Source organism: Pempheris klunzingeri, chromosome 3, assembly GCF_042242105.1.
Source record: "Pempheris klunzingeri isolate RE-2024b chromosome 3, fPemKlu1.hap1, whole genome shotgun sequence".
NCBI classification, from domain to species: Eukaryota; Metazoa; Chordata; class Actinopteri; order Acropomatiformes; family Pempheridae; genus Pempheris; species Pempheris klunzingeri.
The window spans coordinates 9643800-9665070 of NC_092014.1; the positions used below are offsets into that span (position 1 = coordinate 9643800).

Below are 21271 nucleotides of genomic sequence, written 5' to 3' on the forward strand. Positions count from 1 at the left end.
ATCTACAAAATGTGTTTTAAAAGGTAGTTGTATATATATTAAAAAGAAGTAAGCTTTAAGTAAAAAAAAGTTTTAATTAAAAAAAAATATATCTAAAGAGAGACAACTCTGGCCAGCATGTGGCAGCAGAGGTTAATTTTCACATCCTATCTACACCTACAAGATGACTTTTCCCCTTAAATCAGACATTTTACTTTGCAAGGAATTTAGTAAAAACAAAAAACACACAAAATACTGCAAATCAAGAAACACAAATGTAAGGTAATAGATTTACAATACAGGATATCAAAGAGAAAACAAATAAAAGCATTCATACAAAATAGCTTTTTTAAGCAGCAGTTCAAACCTGATCTAAAATCTATCAAACCTGATAACATGTAGTAATATGTCGTGACTCTCAGACTGCTAATTATGGCTTGTTTGTAGGTATTTCAGCCAAATCATTCACCTCATTCGTAAAGACATTAAATCATCCAAAGTTTTTGAGAGGACTGGTCAGTTGAATTACTGATTAAAAGTTGTGGATCTTTTGAACTAATTAACTATATTACATACAATGAAATGGTGGGCAAACATTTAGTATAGCAGTGGGAATTAGAGTGTCAATACCAAAAATGAATTTAACAAGAAAATACAACAGGAATTACACAAATTTCCACTGAAAATTCTGCACTTTCCAAACTTGATATGTGGGCTAAGCTGTTAAGTACATCGCAGACATTAAAATAATAAGAAAATAGTGGGCCTTCATTTAATGAAACAGTGGGAACCTAAATTTAGAATTAGACTTGCATTACTGAAAATAAATAAAACTGTAAAATAGAGCAGTAACATGAGAAATGCACAAAATCTGCATCTATTAAAGTGCATTATATTTTAAAAATACTGTTTGTGAGGACTCCACTGCCAGACAGATGCATGTTTCCTGAAACATTACTTGGCACAGAAACCTTTATTAGTGTGTTTTGTCTTAGGCATTAAAGAAGGATGGATCATCAGGGCTGTAACACACAGACATTTAAGTCACTTTTAAGTCACAGACGTTCAGAGTCTCTGGTCCACCTGATGTGCTTGTCAGTGGAATTTGGTAGAAACATGCAAACTCTTAGGAGGCCACAGCACAAACCACTGTGCAACCAAACCACCCACATTACGTGAGTGAAAATGAAACTCCTGCACGCACGCACACACACACACACACACACATTGAAGCCAGTGATTTCCCGGGGAGCTTCCTGGAAGATTGTTGTAACTGTTCCAGTGCTGTCACAATATGGCCCATAAAACAAAGGAGAACACATGATTTCATGCATTTTCCTGCAATTTACAGGAAAATTTAATTATGCTTAACATTAGTGTGCAGTTGGCTTTCAGATGCACTTGTAATTGTTGTGCCTCCCTAATTGAAGGTCTACGTACACACACACACACACATACATACACACACACAAACACACACACTCAGAGTGGTTGATGTTTTTGAAAGTCCCTGACAATACCATGATGCATATTTTCTTAGTACGGGTGGCCTGTAATTAAACAGAGAGCCACACAAAGACACACAGACATACACACACACACGTCCTGACACAGTGCCCATAAAAAAGACAGAAATGTTGCATGTAATGAAACAAATTTATTGAACCTTCCAGTAGAGGCTTGATATTCATGGAATAAAACTGCTTTTCTGGGAGTTTTACTGAGCAAAAACACAATGGAGAAAAACAAAAACAAAACAAAAAGGCAATGTGTGAAAGTGCAGACAAACAAAACAGAAAACATGTTCAAAAATACAAAAAGAATGTAAAGAGTAATACAGTTTAATAGCAAAGAGGATTGCTCAAAGCATAAAAGAATTAAATGGCAAAATCTGCATTTTATAAAAACAAAATCATATTGGGAGATCAGTAACTGACACCCTTCTCTCAGTCAACAATTAAAATTTGAATGCTCAACATTTTCCCATAACAGTCATTTAACAAGTTTTGCTCAGCCGATGTAATAAGAGATTGAAGCACAGTCACCGAAGTATTTATGTCCTCAATGTGACTCCGTATTTGACACATTTGATTTTTCTGCAGAGTCCACAGCGAGGGACAAACTAAACTGCACTTGTACTTGCCTCTGCTTCATGTGGTGTTCAGCTACCAGTCTTAAAAGTGTGACACTACACTAACCAAACTATGCTTTGCAAAACCAGACTGCACAGCACATAATCTAATAGTGAATATATCTAAACACTATTCTTTTTTTTTCTTAAAATTCATTTGAAACACGAGTGTAACACAAGATGAGCAACATTTAAACATTAGTCTTTTTTTTCTCAATAGTCTGAAATGCCCTTTTAGTGCCATGCCCCACACTAAACCCCACTCTAAACTCTCAAACTCCCCCTAATTTTCCCTCCTATTATGTTTCATGATCTGTGATGTGGGATTTTGTTTTTTTAGTAACATTGTACTGCTTTAATTTATCAGCCTAAAAAATGAACACTTTGAGGAAACGGCATACTTGTTTAAGTATCTGGAGATGAATAAAAAAAATTTCAGTCGTATTGGTCAACCTCCAAGTCCCTGCTAACCTTTTACATGTCATAAGTACATTTCATGCCAGCCTCATTGCAGTCAGGCAGTGGACAGCAGCCGACTGCAATTTTGGTGACCTGGAATGTCCCATAATTATTGTAACTATACACGTATATCTGGATTTCAGAGGGAATATTTAGATGCAAACTAGTAATGAGTCAGAATAATAGAACAATGAGAAAGAGACGTTTTGGGAGCAAGATCAGGGAGGATACTTGTGTCATGATGAGTGTGATGGTCTAATTATTACAGTTGGTCACAAAGATCAAGTATCTTCCAGTTGCATCACGCTCACGTTGCTTACACCTCTCCCAGACTGTAAATGTGCCCAATTCAGACATCCTTCAAGTAGAGAACAAACCAACCCATTAACAACCCACCCAGCCCTACTGGTCCCAGGTCAGCTTGCGTTTCAGTCAAAACCTTGATCGCTTATAGGAAAAGGCAGACTGGCTGAACCACAAGCCACTCTGTGACCCTATTCTTGCTACTTTGACCAAATTGCTGGGGTATGGACAGCCACAGGGCTGAGGACAGTGAGGCCTAGGAGACGGAGGATATAGGGTTGTGGGGGGAGCCCATCTGGGTTAGCACCTTATCCAACCACTGCAGGGGACCATGCAAGTGAATCTCAATCCAGCAGGGCGTGCTGGTCACATCCTGGCGGTGGTACTCAGCTCCCCAGCCCTACAACATATGAAAACACAACATTTTCAATGGATTTTGAACAGGATTGTACAAGTCCTTGTTGTACTTGTTCCTATTTCTCATTTCTGATTCAACTGTGAAACTTATTCAAGTCAGTTTAAATAAAAAAATAGTGAGGCAAAGATTAACATTAGATAGTCCAGTGTTTTTAAATCTGATCAGCTTACCTTAACAAAGCTCATGCGGATGGTACACATCTTGGTGAGCTCATAAACAGCCTCAAAGCCGTGGTTGACGGACTGGGCCAGCAGCTCTGCAAACTCCTGGTTGTTGAAAATCTTCAGGCTGCAGCCGCTGGGAATCTTACACACAGTCGTGGGATGGAAGCCGTGGTGGTAGTTACAGTTACGACTCTGGACGAAGATACTGCTATCACTGAGACATTCTGCGTACACCTCCCCACCGACGTAATACAGATGGACACCTGAGAGGAAGCAGGAGAGAATAAAGTGTTGGTCACCTGGAGAAGTCGAACTCACTTACATTAGCACAAACAAAGATCCCAAAACATCAATGTGGTCATCTCAAAATCAATACACTAAAATGTTTACTCAATTTGTTGTTATTGTTGCGTCGCAACATTTATTGACAACGGGAATTGATTTGGTCTCGTCTGTTGACATTGCAGTCACTGGCGAAACCTCCATACTGCACCTTTGCCGATGTGCCGCCGGGTGTTCTCTATGGTGGAGTTGCGGTTGACGTTGGAGAGCAGGCCGAGGCAGAATCGGTTGCGGTTGTTGGAGGGATCTGTGAAGCCATCGACAAGCACGCTGGTGGAGGACGCCTGGAACGCCTCTCCGACGCGATTGTTGAGCTCGTAGTAAACAATAGAGCACCAGTGCTTGGGTTCCTCATAGGCCACGGGCTGCACATCTGCACAGGAAACACGTTAATAGGTCACAGGAGTGAGTTGAGTCCACGGTACATGCAGAGACAGACATTTCATGCACATTTAAGACTCCTCTGAGCTGACTCCTGACTCCAGACAAGCTGCCAGGAGCCACTGATGCCAGCAGAAGCTCAAGATGTAAATCTTACTCATCTGCTCAATCATTTCTCCCAAATTGTCCCCTGTAGCCCATAACAATGCTTTGAATAAATATATAGGACCCACTGGCTACATTTGCGTACACTTATGCCGACCAAAATCAATGCAGACGCATCCTAAAGCATGCCCACTGTCTGTGGTCTGTGTGCCAGTCTTTATTGAGCAGGAAAACAGTCAATAGAAAGTGCCTGGCCATGCTCTCTGCGTCTTGTATCTGAAGGTGAAGGAGTGCCAGCTGGCCTCACCCTCTCTCAGTGAGAGGAATAAATCATGTTTATCTAAGCACATACTTCTCCTAAACTTCCTCTGTAACGTGGCACTGACCAGCAGGTGTGTTTTGTCTGTCCCCCTCCCAGAGCTGGCCCACAATGGAAACCAACTCCCCTGTACAGGATGCAGCTTGTGGAAAAGAAAAGAACTCCCAAAACTCCCACTTCCAGAAAACATTTCAACAGCTCTTCCCGCTACTGCTGTCTGTCACCATGTGTGGGCAGGATTTTTGGGTCTTGAGTGCATGATCATGAAAAAGTACCAATACTATGTTGGTGAGGCGTGGAAAACTAACATTCAGACCAAAGTGAGGTGAGAATAATCTTACTGCAAACAACTGCATGTTATGTTCCTGCAGAAATTAAGAATTCAACCATTAAGAAAAAGCTTATTTATTTGTTTATTACAACTCGGGTCTAATTTCCGTTGATTTGTTTTTCCATCGTTTGCATCGGTTGTGATAACAAAGTAATCGCTGAGATCTTCGAACATGACGACATTGCTACAGCCAGGTGTGATGTGAAGAGAAAGTAAGATGATCTGACAGGCAATCCAACTTGCAGCCTGGGGTTGTGAACCTCGAGAAGGAGTCACGAGATAAATCTAAGAGGTCATGAGATGATTGCCAGGATATGAAATCAGAAAAGACACTTCAACTGGACCACTTCCAGCTCACAGACATGTCTTTAAATCAGGTGGCTCTGCAGTCCAACACATGTCCATTGTAGACCTGTAGACCATCTACAAAGATCATGAGGCGTTCGGATGTGTCTCTCTAGCACAATGAAGTCGAAACTACAAAGTAGAGATAGCAGCAATTATTGCACCGCATTTCACATCTAAAGTTGGAGGTAATTAGTGAATCTTATCGTTAACGAGTTTCAAGTCATTACCACCAGCAGAGATGACATAAGCCCCAGCTTTTATAGACCTCATAAAACTGCTCTGAGGCCTGCCTTAATTTGCTGTGGCTTTGAGCTTCCCATGGGCTCGCACCCACAGACAGAGCCTCACTGTACACAAGCAGATCCATTCTGCACACTGTTCAGGTTTTATCTGATAAGATATGGCACACAAACTCAACTGAGTTTTTTTGTATTTGGAGTTGGACCACAAAAGAAAAAAGAACTTTAAAAACATCCAGGCTTCCGAGTAATGTTTGCACCTGCAGCTCAAGGCGAGCAGGTGCAGACAGCTTTATGTGGATGATATCATCGTTAACAAAAGAATGGTGTGGGTGTGGGTGTGGGTGTGAGTGTGTGTGTGTGTGTGTGTGTGTGTGTGTGTGTGTGGGTGTGAAAGATAGAAACTGCCATGGTTACCTGGCCGGTTGTTGCTCTCTAGAGGCAGAGGTGGAGCCAGGAGGTTGGTGTCCATTGGTTGGGGACAATCCTGAGTCATCTGCTCTTCCGGGGGCATGTAGGCAGGAGGGGGAGTCTCTGCATCAGGAAGGAGGCAGAACAAAGAGCAGATTAGTGAGTTGCTGTTGTTTAATACGGAGGAATAAGGAGAAAAGAGGACAATAATTCCCTGTTGGATCTCACCTGGCATCTGGAATGGACTGCCGGGGTCCGAGCTGGATGGTGAATGAGGGAAAGTGGCGCTGCTGCCGCTCCCCGGAGAGTTTGGGTAGCTGTTTCCCGGCGAATTGGGGAAATTGGGGGGCATTGTGTTGGCCTGAGCAAAGGATTCTGGGAAGGTGGCATTCTGCGGCATGTGCGGCTCATTCTGTTGTAGAGGGTTGCGGAAGCGAGGCAACATTGTATGCTTGGCGTTGAACTCACTGTTCCTCGGTACCAACACAGGAGGCAGCACTGAGGAGGGAGGAAGACATAAAAATGGTTTACACAGGAAGTGCTTTGATGCTTCAGCAGATTATCAACCAATCACCAAATGTTATGTATTTAATTTCATGGATTAGCCTAAACCAGATAATCCTGTTTTGTTTAGAAAGTGAAACATCCATCGCATGTTCCCCAGAGCCAAAGTTGACCTCTAGAAAATGTTTTATCTGTCCGACCAGCAGTCAAAAACTCAGAGAGAAAGTAGCTACTTCACAAATCTGAAGCTGGCGTGAATGTTCGTCACTTTAGCTTCATACATGAGTTGCACTAATGTAAAGTGTATTAGTAGCATTATCATTCAATACACTTTAGATAAGAGTCCAAGTTTTTAGTTCAGTTTCTCTTCTCTGATGTGATTCTATTTGAGTAAATTTATGGATTTTACAGTTCTTTGTTTCTTACCTACCTGCTTGACTGTCTTTAACTTATTGTTCTATGATTTATATGACTTGGCTGCTGTGATAAAAGAACTTAATCTATCTATCTTGGCCTAATCATTAACTGACTAATCATTTCAGCACTGTAGACTGTACAATCACACACAAGCAAATGTATCCATACAAACTCAAGAATTGAGTTATTTGATCTCAACATAATAAAGAAATTTCTGGCACTCTCCATGGTTCTACGTTCTGAGCACAGATGTCCCTGCATTTTTCAAATGTCAGCTTCCAGCCTGTTGGCCTTAGCAAGCAGTATTTGGCCCAGACTCTCAGGTTTCTGCTCTGAAAAGACATTTTGAGCCAAGCTATTCTTGAGGAATTCATCACTTGGGGTAAATATCCTGGCTGATGTGAGGGCTATTCAGGTGCAGTGCATACAAACCACACAGATACGCTCCACTTGTGTCTATAAATACCTGTGTAGATAAATAAAGCTGGTGCTGAAATGTTAGACGGGGGGCTGCGCTGCTGTCCGTGTTCCTGCAGGTAGTGTGCTGCGGCGGGGCAATGAATCAATGTAGCAGTTTATTTCAAATGTTATATGTGGAGCAGGTGTTTGGTGGAATAGTGAAGGGAGATTGACAGGATGTGTGTGTGTGTAGGTGGGTGGTGTTAGAGGCGAGGGGGTCGGGGTGCTGGGGGGAGGTAGTGTGGACAGACAGGTGCGGTGGAGTTTAATCACCTTAGCCCTCCGTCTTCCACCCGCTGCTAAAACAAAAAGTGTGCGAGGCAGGCAACAACTCTTTCCTGCCATTGTGTGTGGGTGACTGGCTTCCTGTTCCAGCCATCCTCAGAGAAACTGTGCGTGCAGTCATGGGGGTGTGTGTGTGTGTGTGTGTGTGTGTGTATCCTCGTTTTTGTAACACACATGCGAGTATGAGACTGTGTGTGTCTACATGTGTGCATGAATGTTTGAAAAGAAAAGAAAAAAAAAGGCCAGCAGCACAGAGCATGCCCAAAACAAAGCCCTCATTCTCCCCCAGATGGAATTTCCTGCTTCACACACACATGATTGAACACACACACACTTGGCCCTTTACACACTTAGCACCCTGCACACAGCTGTTTCTATCTTGTCAGCTGACCCTCATTTTCTGTTTAGTAAGAGGCCAAGTAGTGTTTGATTTGCCTTGTTTCTGCACTACCTTAGCAGGGAGGCGAACCAGTCAATATCTTTTTAAAAAAAATTCATTTCATTATTTTTTAGAGCTTTTAGAGCTTGTCCTGATTATACTTTTGTAATTTGATTTCATTTGATTACCTCTATTGTCCCATCTTAATTGCTGGAGTTGGTTTTACCTGTATCATAATGAAATCTACTCCATTTGATTAAGTTTTTATATGATTGTAATTTGATGCTTTGCGTGAAGCTCTTAGTCATTTGGGTTTAAGCAAAATGTCCTTTCCTACCGAGGTAAAATTTCACATATCAGTCAGTCAAGCAAATAAATGGTGTGTGGTGATTTTACTTGTCATTTTGAACAAATAAAAAAAACTTTTACAGGACAGATAAGAGATGCAAGAATTTACAGAGTGAAATAAGTGACCATCTGCAGAAGTCATTACTGGAAAGGAAAAGAGGCTAAGGCTAATACTTTATATACAAGGATATGCTGACATTCGATTTAAATCACTTTATTAAGTGTTTTTTTGGCATGGTTTCCTTTTTATTAGGAGAAATATAAAAAAAAATGGATGTTGCAATCAGAGTAAATGGTATGTGCCTTAACCATTAGGCTACCAGGATGTCCTGAAATTAAATTTGAACACCATTTCAGAATTTCTATTGAGTTAAATTTTATACTATAGCATATATGTTATGCTTTCTCAGGATGCACCAATACAATTTTTTGTCCCCTGATATCAACTCAACTTAGGGTATCTGCAGCTACACAGTACTGATCCAATACCGGTGCTCTATTTCTCCCAAATTTAAAATCTGTGTTAGACTCATTGGAATCATTGTTCTGTAAAGTAACATAAGAAATGCTGTGACTGAATGGATCTTTATGAATTATTCCAGGATCACATCACTCACCTGGACTGTCCACGCGTTTGTAGTGGTAGGGGTTGATGCACACATCCTTCTGTTTGGAGCCAAAGGGGTACTCGCAGCACTCCAGGGCCTTCAGCTCATGGTGGGACTGCAGGTCGGGCCAGCGCCACACCCGACAATAAATGACATGCGGCAGGCCTTTCCTATGGGACACCTGCAGCCGTCCATCCAGGGAGCGGGGGATTGTCACACAGTTACTGGGCTGACCCGGGCAACTGAGAGCCCTCTCCAGCTCCTCCATGGCCCCCTTCTTCTTTTTCAGTTTCTTAACCAGAGCATCCACGGCCTTTTCTGCCCATTTCTCTTCCTCGTCTCCTTGCTTCCAACCCAGCAGCCGTTTGACCGCTGGGCTGGTGAAGGAGAAGAGCGAGGTGACGTTCATATTGGACGAGCCGCCCTCCTCCCCTCTCCTCTCTGTCCAAAGGAAGTGTGAGCAGCCGAGGTGGACAGTCCAGTCTTAGAAAAAGAAGGCTGAAGTGCGATGATTGTTTGTCCTTTTGGGAGTTTCAGATAATCCTGAGCTTCTAAGATGTAGGATCAGATCCTCTTGTCAGTCGCTTACTGGAAGAAAAGGAGAGGCATCTATGAGAAAACATTTCTTCCAACAGAGATTTCAAACACTCCTCTGAAAATCAGTCCAGTTTGCTGTGTCCTTTATCTAATGAACCAACTGTGGTGAACACTAACCTCCCCCCTTTTCATGCACCAAAATACCAAAGCAAATTCCTTCTGTGTGAAAACTCACTTGGCAGTAATCCAATTCTGTTTCTGATTTTGCTACTAGCAGCACTGATGTCTCAGCTGAGGACTGAGGGAACAACCCTCGATGTCACCATTATAGCCTCTATGGCCATATCAGTCAAGGCTTCTGGGAAACTGGCAGAGGACACCCTCCTGTGAGCATCCAGCCCAACCAGACATTCTCCAGATAGCTTCCTGTCCCTATGGCTTGTCACATTACCACCACGCACTAACGTCATTTACAGCAAAAGACTTCACGTACAGTATGCAGCTTACGCTACCTACAGGAATTTGGCCTGCAAGTGCAACACCTGATTCACTTTGCAGGAATGTATTCTCCTTCACAGGTTGAATGTGCCACCACGTCTATTTCCTCAACATCTATTGCACGGCTTTATGGCAGCTCAAATCCATCAGCAGCTGTAAACTCTCAGTAATGATTACTTTCCTTATCAATTAATCTGCCAATTTTTTTTATGATTAATCAGGTCTTTGTTTCGCCAATAAAATGTCAGGAAAAAGTAAACATTTCCCCTAGAGCTTCACATTAGCAATGGTGACCACAATGACATGAAAAATCGCATACAATAACTGTGAAATGCTGATTATCAAAATTGTTTAGAATGGTGCAAACTGTTGCTAATTAATTTCTGTCCATTGACTAATCCATTAATCATATTTAATCCATATTGGATCCATATTGTTAGCTGTGGAACTGCTATAGTGGAGTAGCAAAAAAGGTGTTTGCCTAACTACTCTGCATACATGTGAAATCTGAAAAGGTCTTTCAGATGTCAGAGGAAGGAGCCTTTCACTGAGCCGCCTGCTGAGGCAAATGTTCTATAAAGCTTCAACATCACCAACCGACAAACACTGGTTTTGGGCAGGAATCTGGCAATGTGCAGGACAATAAAAAGGAAGTGCATGTGGACGCCAGGATAAATGTGCCCATTCACTCTGGTCCCACAGGAGCAATTCAGTAGCCAGGAGGTACACGCATTCTAGCTTTTTAAGGGAAAACAAGAGCACATTGAGCTCTTCCACCTTCTTTTCAAGTGTTCTGAATGCAATTAGGCAGATAAAAACATAGTTATGGATGAGGTTCGGCTGTGCGTGAATGTCCAGATTCAACCCTAGAATCAAATAAACAGTTTGTCAGAAATCTACCACCTTTTATCTGTTCTGACTCATGGGTGAGGATGCATCACTCTGTGACAGTAAAGCCTGCTGTATATTGGATTTCCTACTAGCAGGAACAAATACATCATTACGTCTGCTCTGTAGTTATTCTTGGCCCTTCAGATTATGGGATGAATAGCGATTTCTATCTTTGTCAGCTACTGCATGTGTACTGACAAACGGGCAGGGAAGTTTGATGAGAACAGGTGCTGTTTACAACACGCGTGTGTTTGTGTGTAGTGTGTGTGTGTGTGTGTGTGGGGGGGGGTCCTGGCCACTTACTACTGCCAACCACACTGACAGGAAAGCAGCAAATTGCACCTATAATTAGCCATTGCATTGGCTGATCAAAAGTGATGCTAAACTAGCCTACTAGTATGAGGGGGGGGGGACATATGGGTGGTTGTGTATGTGATTGTTTGGGTGTGTGTATGTGTGTGTTTGTGTGAATTACATCAAGGAAAACATAACTCGGCACCTCACTGTGATATCACACTCTGCTGGCATCCTAAGAAAACAACTCTCCAGCATCAGAGACAGGAAGCAGGCTGTGTAGTTACGTCTTCATATCTGACTTCACCAGCACAGCAGCGACATCACTTCCTGTGGCTGAGACCTGGAGGTTTTTTTGACAGGTGCACGATGGGAGAGAAAAAGGCAGTCTCCTGAACTGTCTGTCTTCCTCTAATTCTCACACAGCACGACACTGTTGAGAGTAGAGGTGGGTGTATCAGAAATGCCACCGTTGCTGCCTCAGTTTTCACCGTTTTGGTTACTGAAGTCGTTTTATTTCATTAATGCTGCCTCAAAGTTCATAGAAACTGTTCTTGTTATCGAGGCTCAGTATCAAAATCCTTCATTTCAATTAACAGCAGCCATACAAGAGATTTGCCTGTACAAAATAGACAAAAAATCAGATTTAGTCTGTAGCAATATAGATAGATAGCAATATCTGATCAAAGAATAACCAAACAAGATCTGGGTCTAACACCGCTAATGATTGGCTTAGAGGGCAGGCACATCATTTTTGAGTTTTCAAGGTTTCTGTAGGTTCACATTAGTGCTATTTGTAATCAAATTTTAAAAAATCAATTTTGGCCAAAGTATGCATGTTTTAGCTTCAAAATGCTATTTTATCAAGACCTTTTAACAACTTTCCCACATGATCTTATGTATATTTCTGCATTATGACCTTCTGCTGTAAACAGCCGATCTACTGCTCAGTGGAGGACATCAGAGCTCTTATAAACATCACCAATTTTTGTTATCAGCTGAGAGGGCAATTTGAAAAACCCAGAAATAAAGGCCAGAAAGCAGGCGGAGTTGTCCTTTAATGATTGTTACAAAACAGTGCCCCCAACAAGTTCCCAGAGCCTAAACTAATATAGCCAATTTAAACTGCTGCCCAACTTTCCAAAACCCAAAGATATTCAGATATTAAGATATTAATTTAAAGCTGAAACCATCAAATGTTTTGGCATTACTTTAACAGTATTTTAATTTGCTCAAAAAAAAAAAAGACATAAACATTTCATCTCGTATCTAAAAACTAATTGGTTAATTATCTCAGCTCCAAGCAAGATCACAAATCTGACTTAACATTTATCGCCTGCTTAACATGTGACACACATTTCAATAAGTACCACAAAAGTACGGTATGGAGGTTCAATATTAGTCAGAAATGTCAAAAGTAAAGCCTTACATAAATTAACTATTCTCAGCATTACTTATATCTATATACTCAGATTACTTATAAGTATAACATAGAAGTCTGATGTATTGTGACCATGTCAGTGTCTGATGCAAAACTGACTCAGCACGTCTTCACACGAAGCAAAAGGCGAACATGAACACTGAGTGTGGAGCACAACAATGCAAAACATAAAGTTCAAAAGGCAAAAACTGGAATATCATCTTTGCACCATGGTCACCAGCCAGACACACAGGGATTCTTTTTGATCCACTTCCAGCCACAAAGCTGCTTTGATGGCCTCTCAGTACCAGACAGCACAATCAGCACAACTTCAAGTCTAGCTGCACAAAGACAACTTTTAATCCATTTCAGATGGAGGATTCCAGAAGGTTCTGCACTGTAACATCTGGAGCAGCCTTCACGATCCTCTAATGTCATTCTGCTGCAGCTGGAGACCATATCTCTTGGATATTTCCATCCCTGGCAGTTAGAAATATCTGACTGCTGGCCTGACCGCACGCTTATTTAAAGGGTCTTCTATGGCTTTGTATTGGTTCTTTGGACAATGCTCGTTTAGAGTTATCTGAGGCAGTCAAAATATAAAGGCGCCATTGTGCCTCCATGTTCCTATACCTATGTATAGACTAGGAAGTTTGCATGACATGAACAGCCTTTTTGTGGCTTGAGGGCTGTTTTTCATACTAGCACTTGAACACATAAATCTATTATACTGTACACACCCATATCCTATTTACCTTATGTATATATGGAACCTGTACATAGTAATTCCATATTTATTCCAGCATCTTTGCACTCTGCATCACTGCACTTCTGTCTTTTCACACTCGTCATATTTTTTTTTTAACACCTATACTGATTCTACAGATTGTGCTCCTGCATTTTTTGTAAGGCCGCCGTAGGAAGACAATTTTAATAGTTTAATGCTAAAATCAGACATTCAGGGTGCTTATATGAGCCAGAATACAGTGCAGAGGAATTATAGTGTATGAAGGAGGAAGAGGTAACCTTGGTCGAGAGTCAAGCACCACAAGCTGGTAAGTAAAGCAGTGCGGTGCATTATGGTTGTTGTAGGTTTTCTACCTTTTGAGCAAGAGGGAACACCACAGCACATACTTCTGTCTTTCCGCTGCATAGACAGCTCTGTTTTATGAAAAAAACGTCGTTCCAGCAGTAAAATACATCCTTAACCTAATGATTTTTCCATTTTATCAAGTAAGTGATAACAGCCCAAGGCGACGTCTTAAAATTTAATTTTTTTGTAAGTCTCTTCCCTGATTATAAGAGCTCAGTGAAGATGTATTCCTTGCATCAAATGTCTATATGTAGTCATCAACCTTTGAGCCCCCTCATCCATGTCTCACACTGCCAATGAGGAGTCACACAGATGCCTGCAGTGGCCTCGGTTGCTGCTCTCCTCCCTATAAAAGCTGAAACACACACCATCGTTTACACAACAGCTCCATAAAAACCACTCTGACATTCCCTACAGCTGAGTCCAGGCAATGCTCTCTCGCTATTGTGTTAGCGGTAGCTTGTTATGGCCATCAGTTAGCCCGCTGGACAGAAACTGAGGCTAATGGGAGCACAGAGTGGGATCATGCGACACTGACAGGCGGAGGCTTTGACCCACCTGGTGCGAGCTGTTAGCCACTACACTCGCCCCATGGATCATTTTGCACCGCTCCAGTGTCTGTTAATCAATTTAGGCCCGGGCTGTGTAGGATGAGGAGGCAGTAATGATGCTCTCTGGACCCTCCCCAGGGACGGAGCATTATAAAGAAGCTACATTATTTATCAGCAGGGTCCTGGATGGGGCCTCCATTAGCCCCCGTTCAATGGAGTCACTGGCTATAAACAGAGGAGAGCAGGAAGAGAGAGAGTGATAGATAAAGAGACAGAGGAGGAAGAGAGGGGGAATGATGCAGAAAGAGAAAGAGGGGAAGAAAGTGAGAGTGACAGCAAAGCCAGAGATGTAAGACGGGGGGGGGAATATATCTCATATATCTGGTCTCTTCAACTGAGTACTTCTCAATTAAGTGCCTTCAAGAGTCGTTAGTGAGTAAAGGCACTGCCAACACTGCGAGGATGCAAAATATAGTTTTTCACAAATACAAATTATAATCATGCAGAAATGAAATATGAATCTCCATAGTAGCAGCTGTAACAAACACCAATATCACTTGAGGCACTCCAAAAAACAGATTTAGAGCTCAGCATTAAAGGAGCCAGTAGAGCTGAGTTAAGTTTTAAAATTCAATGCTAGTACTGATATGATACTGATTAGCAATAAAGGTACAAAAAACTTTTTTTTTCTAATACGTTACTTGGAGGAATATAAATTATTGGTGGATTGACAGACAATGTACATTCACCAAGCAAAGATATCAGACAATCTCTGCTTCCAGCTTCTCAAATATGAGAATTTTTTTTAAATTGTAAATTTGGTATCTTTCAGTTTTGGGCTGTTAGTCAGACACAATATGCAGTTTTAAGACATCGTTCTGGAAAATTGTGATGATCATGCTTCTCAATTTTCTGGCACATTTAATGATTTGTCCAACTACTACTGGCAGATTAATTGACAATGAACATAATCATTAGTTGCAGGCCTATTTTTCAACAAAATCCTTTTATTAATTTAAAAGCAGCTGTGAAAGAAGTTAATAACTAAATAAACTGAATAAAATTGACCTTAAATCTGGAACTATCTGATAGAATTTAAAATCTGACCTGACGTCTGACATCAGCTTTTAGCATTTGACAGACAGCCTGGATCCCATTAATTTTGTTATTTAGGATCTGTGGCCAAAATGTGTCGAGCCGGACATTTAAAAGCTGAAAAATAGCAGTGCTCTCTGGTGGACAAACTTACAAAGGAGACACATCTAAGGGGTTTCTGTACTGCAGTTTCCTGCTAATCACTGGCCAACAAATACAGTCATACATCTATAATAACCTAATACTGAGTGATACATCCACCCGTCTGGTTTGTCTGTCGGGCTCAACTATTACTATTTCAGTCAGTACCACAAAAGTATTGAGATTCAATAGCTAGCCCTTGTAGCCAGCAAATGCAGATATTTACCACAGCCTCTCATGTCTTATAAAACAGTCAGAGAGCAAAGCTTGAAATAACCACAGTCAGACGTGAGGTGCTGCCCTTAGCGACTAGACATGGCATTGACCTGGGAGGCTCCTTAAACTCACTGGGGTCACTTTTCCTCACAAAACACCAACACATACCCAGCTCTGACCTAGTAAACATCACACTCGCGTACAAGCGAGCAAATCCTAGCTGTCACACTCCTTCCACCCTGAAACACTAGAAACACTCCCGTCACCAAATTTGTGGTCTGTATTACTTTAAACTTTAAAGGGCTGAACTGGGATCAGGTTCTTTATGTCCCAGACACACCAGTCCACACACGACTGCAGACATAACTAGCAAACACATGGGCTTTCAAGCAGCTATCTCAACCATGCCTGGCACTCAGTGTTGGGTTAGTGTTGTGTTAGGGTGGACACCTCGCCCCGACACATGGCAGGCTATGTTGTCCGCTGCCGCACACACACACACACACACACACACACACATACACACACACACACACACACAGGACGGTTTAGACGTTGTTCACTACTGTTGTGACTGACTCTGTGGATACAGGAATGCTGCTAACCTTTATTTACACCATGAAGTTGGGTAGTTTTTTGCCTCTGCTATGATCATAGATGAAAAGAAAGACAGACAGACAGATAGATAGATAGATAGATAGATAGATAGATAGATAGATAGATAGATAGATAGATAGATAGATTGTAATGTTTGACTTGGGTCTATAGAGGCAAATAAAACGTTAATGTTATATTTATTAAGTATAAAGAGGGAAATGAAGCTCATAAGAGCATCTGACAGTCAAATCTGCACTGCCATTTATTAACAAACCTTCGCCCTGTTGTAAAACGAACTCATTTCAATCCTATAAAAACACCATTTGTTTAATTTTCAAACAGAACTTAATGCCGCATACTCTGACAATGCCGGACGATAAAACAATTGAATGTAAATCACGGACAAGGACAAATTCCTGTCCTTTGGGTAATCTGATATGTCATCTTCAATAATGTCAGGAGATCTAGCCTTAGCTGCTGTAGGTCTCTCACTCACTCTCCTTCTTTCTCTACCCCCCCCCCCCCACACACACATGCACATTTATACAGACACACATTCATAAACACATTGACATGACTAAAACCACACACACGGGACACACATCCTGTGACGTACTCTGGTCCACAAGTTGAAATAGCCTCAGCAAGTCTGCATCATCAAGACAGTAAGATAATGGCAACTTTAAAATCGTAAGATGTATAAAGATGTGTGAATGTGTAACCGGAGTGGTGGAACATACTGCACGTATACTTCCTTATTCACTACACACTGCTTAAGTAACCACAAAATATACTCAGTTAACAAGTGTATGCTACAGAAATACCACCAATCAACCCACATCCTGTATTGGAACAGACCAGAAGGTCAGAAACTTAAAAGATAAAATGCAAAATATTCACAGATTCCTGCTTCATGAAATGTGACGATTTGCTGCTGCTCTCTATTTCACATCACTGTAACTTGAACATCTCTGGGTTTTAGCAATTTGAAGGCATCTCCTCTGGCTTTAGGAAACTGTGAAGGGCTTTTTCCACAATTTGACATTTCATAGCCAAAACAATTCATTGTGTGTGACACATCCTGCGGCTTAATAAACCAAGTAGCCCCCATGCCATGTGTTTAATAACTGCAGTTTAGTCTTTATTCCCTAATGAATGATCACTGCATACAGCAGCATGCCCATAAATGTACTAGCGCTTCTACAGATAGCAGCTTTAGAGTGATTTAGCACTATCTGATGGTGTTTAGTGTCCAAAAGCAGCACATTGTACAATATTCATGTAGAAACTAACTGTTTTTCTGTAACATACAGTAACCTAGCCACACATTATTGCAAAATTACTACAGCTTCTTACAAACACACTGCTGTTTTCAACACTTAGCTCACTCCTTGACAAAAATGTGGCTAAATGTGAACCTCCAGTCTGAAACTGTGAGTAAAAGGAAGAAGAAGAAGAAAAAAGTTTGAAGCTGCCATTTGACACACTGCTGAGTTTTTGGGATCTACTTCTCTAAAAAAAAAAAAAAGGTAAAAACAGAGCCATGCACAGAGCACAACAGGTAAAGACGCAGGCAGAGGGACTTTTCATTTAGCAATTAGAAGAGGGAAATAAAAGTTTTACAGTACCTTTTCTCTGCTCTCTGCTGCTCTGCCTCTCTCTGTCTGTCTTGGCTCTGCTCGGCCTGGCGTCAGTGAGTCGCGGAGCCGCCTCACCCTCCGCTCAGCGCCAGTATCACGCCGCGGGATGCAGCCCCGACAATAACAAGACCTACTTTTCACACATCCAACATCTTCATTCACTGTGTGGAAATGGATTATGTAACCGTGAAACAATGCGGGGTTTCCAGCTCAGTTTGAAGAGTTTCTTCTCAGATGTCAGATGTGTTATTTCTTTTGTTTCCTCCCCTATTGAAGGTGGTGAGATGTGGCTTAGAAAGAAAAGTCCCTCATCCCTGCAAACTGGGGCCTAATTGTTTGACTTTTACTCTTTTCTTGCATGTGTCACCAGTAATTACACAGTGAGGGAATTAAATGACTTTTCCTCATCTAATTTTTCACTCTTCCCACCTTTGTACCTTCCCAAATACATCAACAAATATCATCTTAAATGGGGATTTAATGAACAAACCATTGATTATTAAACTATCACTTTCAAACACAGGTTATATTGCACCTTCAGGTTATGAATGGATGTATAGAAACTGCTACACCTCTCTGTTTCTACTCAATAAAACAGCTCTTCTCCTTCATCATCATCTCCAAACTTTGCCGCTAATCTCTTGCAGTGGTTTTAACTGACAGACAGGCGACTCTGTGGTTTATGTGTGAACTCTTGAACTGCAGCATGTTAAGCCTGCCTCTCAGTTCCCCTCTCGCTTTGATTGTGATATGATAAGCGCTATTTATGTTGTCAGGAGAACAAAAGTGTCCAAGTGCAGGGCTAAGCACAGGAGCATGCTTACACATGCCATCATCTCAACTTCTCACCTCAAGACAATAATGCACACACACACACACTCATACAGTTCAGCCCTGACTCATCTGGTGGGTGTGCAGAGGCATAATTGTACAATGTCAAGAGTGAAACTTCCAACAGTTCTTCAAACCATCTCATTAATATTGCATGATAATGCATGAAAATAGCCTTCAGGCAGGACAGCAGCAGCAGCAGCAGCAGCAGAGGACATGAAGTGTCATTTCCTCAGACGTGAGCTAAATCATTCCATATATGTGCAACAGAAGTAATGTTACGCACAGTCACTATTTTATCAGATCCAAAATGAGATGAGAAGGTTCCTGTCACAAAAAGATAGTAATCTCAAAGCATAAGAATGATACAAAAAGCAATGTAAATATATAAAAGATGAAATGAAAATGTGTCACTAAATACAAAGCTAAAATGCCTCACAGGTACAGCATAGCATATTTAAGAAATACCAATTAATATTTACATAGGCCAATACAGGGCACTTTGGGTGAATATTACATTTGAATTATTTAGAATCAAAGTGTAAAATTATATAAATGTTCTAATGATGTGATACAAAACACAAACAAAGACTTTTGCCGGCTCATTAGTCAGGCTCAGGGTTGCAGCGGAGAAAGGGACTAGATTATGTTGAGGGCAGGCGGAGGGAAACGTTCAGAGCGGAGGAGGCTCCTGGCGTAGGTGACGTCACGGCGCTGGCGACAGAATGTCTGAGTGAGGCGCGAGCGAGCTGCACGTGAATAAATCTGGGAAAACAGTGCGAGGAGGGAGGGAGGGGGGAGGAAGGGAGGGGCGGGGACGACGATGATGATGATGATGATGATGATGGTGGTGGTGGTGGTGGTTATGAGTAAGAATAGAAAGAAGGCTTCCCAAACTTTTTTGGTCGAAGGATTCCCTCTGAAACACACACACACACACACACACACACACACACACACAACCATGCGCACGGCAGGCAGCTGCACATTCATCACAGCCCAGACATTTACAGACCTTTTGCTAAGAAGAGAAGAAGAGGCTGCTGAGTTTGTACAGACTCTGTGAGGCTTTATGGTGTTTTATCTCATTATAACAGAGTAATCGACCAATAATGTTCTCATCAAGAAACTTTTACTTTGATATCTTAGTTTTAACACTAGATCACTCTTTAGAGGCACTTGTACCTGGGATGTTTCCATCTTATGCTATCTTTCAGGGGAAAAAAATCCTAAATAAATATTGTGCTTTTTTACGCCGCTGCACTTATCGGACAGCTATAGTTTCATTGTTATTCTGCAGATCATTTTATATGCATAATGTCTAATCATCTCCTGAAATATTATCCATTGTTATATCTGGAGCTATGCAACAATACATAAGGCCATTGAATGTATCTTCGTCTGCAGCAGCTACAACATTAAGTGAAATTCATCTGTGTTCATTTCTAATGAGTATTTTTACATTGTGGTGTTGTTTTCTTCTGCCATTGTTTTCTATTATGGATATTTTGATTAAATTAACTCCAGAGCCCAGAGCTCTCCTCAAGACATTGTACTGTATGTATATTTAGTTGTTTTTTTTTATTTTGTTATTTGATTTTAGTGAATTCACCATTCAGTTATATTGTTTGTCAATGTATGTCTAAATCCAGGTGTAAATGCTGTTTCAAAGACATCTCCACACTGCCAGGAATAGAAATGTGGTGGCGAAATAATGAATCTTTTATTTATGCACTGAGCTGAATGAATAGTTTTTATATATGTAATTTTCAAACAATTGCAAGAGGCAAGAATGAAATCAAAACATTTGTCAGCAAATTAAATTACTTGGCTAAAGAATGTCGTCCATCTTCCTTTTACGCTGCATAAAGCGGCCACAATGCAAATATGTGCACTTTTGAGGCGGCGAACGTGAAGCAAATTGTATTTCACATCACACAAATTCACTAATGCATTTTCTGGGCTCAGGATTATGTGAGCAGTAAAACTGAAAATCAATTACCGCTGCTTATGTACTTTCTTTATGTCCTTATAATTGTTGTATCAGTGGCAACGGCGCTGTCCAAATTATCATAAAGAGACACATTAACCCTCAGCAGTAATGGCTATGACAGTAACACTGAAGACTGAACATTGCTGTCACGTTAAAACAGGAGAGCCAATAATGTGTCTTAGATATTGTGACCAGACAAGCAGAGGTTGCTGTTATTTCCCATCCTTAGACTGAAGGACTGAATGTGGGTGCGATTAGATGACGGTCCCCATTGTTGAGCCATCACACAGTAGGACACCAACCAGTGATGGAGAGAAAAGGCCACCAGAGGGGCAGCTCCGTCCCATCTCTCTGCTGTCTAAACCGAGCAGTAATACAGTAAGCGTCCAGTAAATCTAAAGCCATGGCAAGATGTGGGGAGATTTAATGACTCTCAGGGTGTAACTTAAGTTCATCACAACCACCTGGTTTCCAAATTAAGCTGCAAACACAATACAAGAATGTGGCAGACAGCAACATGTCTGCAAATGAAGCGAACAGCAGT

General features: G+C 41.4%; 1 protein-coding gene across 1 annotated transcript; it reads right to left on the minus strand.

Moving 5' to 3' along the window:
- Positions 1–1616: 1616 nt before the first annotated feature.
- On the minus strand, positions 1617–17936 carry smad1 (SMAD family member 1). Its single transcript, XM_070827522.1, has 7 exons — positions 17892–17936; positions 8940–9518; positions 6159–6428; positions 5937–6053; positions 3948–4169; positions 3461–3717; positions 1617–3272 (listed from the first exon to the last, which is right to left on the minus strand). The coding sequence occupies exons 2-7, from the start codon at positions 9337–9339 to the stop codon at positions 3129–3131; spliced, it is 1410 nt and encodes a 469-aa protein (XP_070683623.1). The 5' UTR covers positions 9340–9518; positions 17892–17936; the 3' UTR covers positions 1617–3128.
- Between the last annotated feature and the right edge of the window lie 3335 nt (positions 17937–21271).

What these genes read in the sequence shown, in the direction of transcription:
- smad1 (XM_070827522.1), bottom strand. Translation starts at nt 9,339, where the DNA reads ATGAACGTCACCTCGCTCTTCTCCTTCACCAGCCCAGCGGTCAAACGG. An exon ending in CAAACGCGTGGACAGTCCAG is followed by an intron (nt 6,429 to 8,939) that starts GTGAGTGATGTG and finishes CTCCCTCCTCAG; the next exon opens with TGCTGCCTCCTGTGTTGGTA. An exon ending in TCCGCATGAGCTTTGTTAAG is followed by an intron (nt 3,273 to 3,460) that starts GTAAGCTGATCA and finishes CATATGTTGTAG; the next exon opens with GGCTGGGGAGCTGAGTACCA.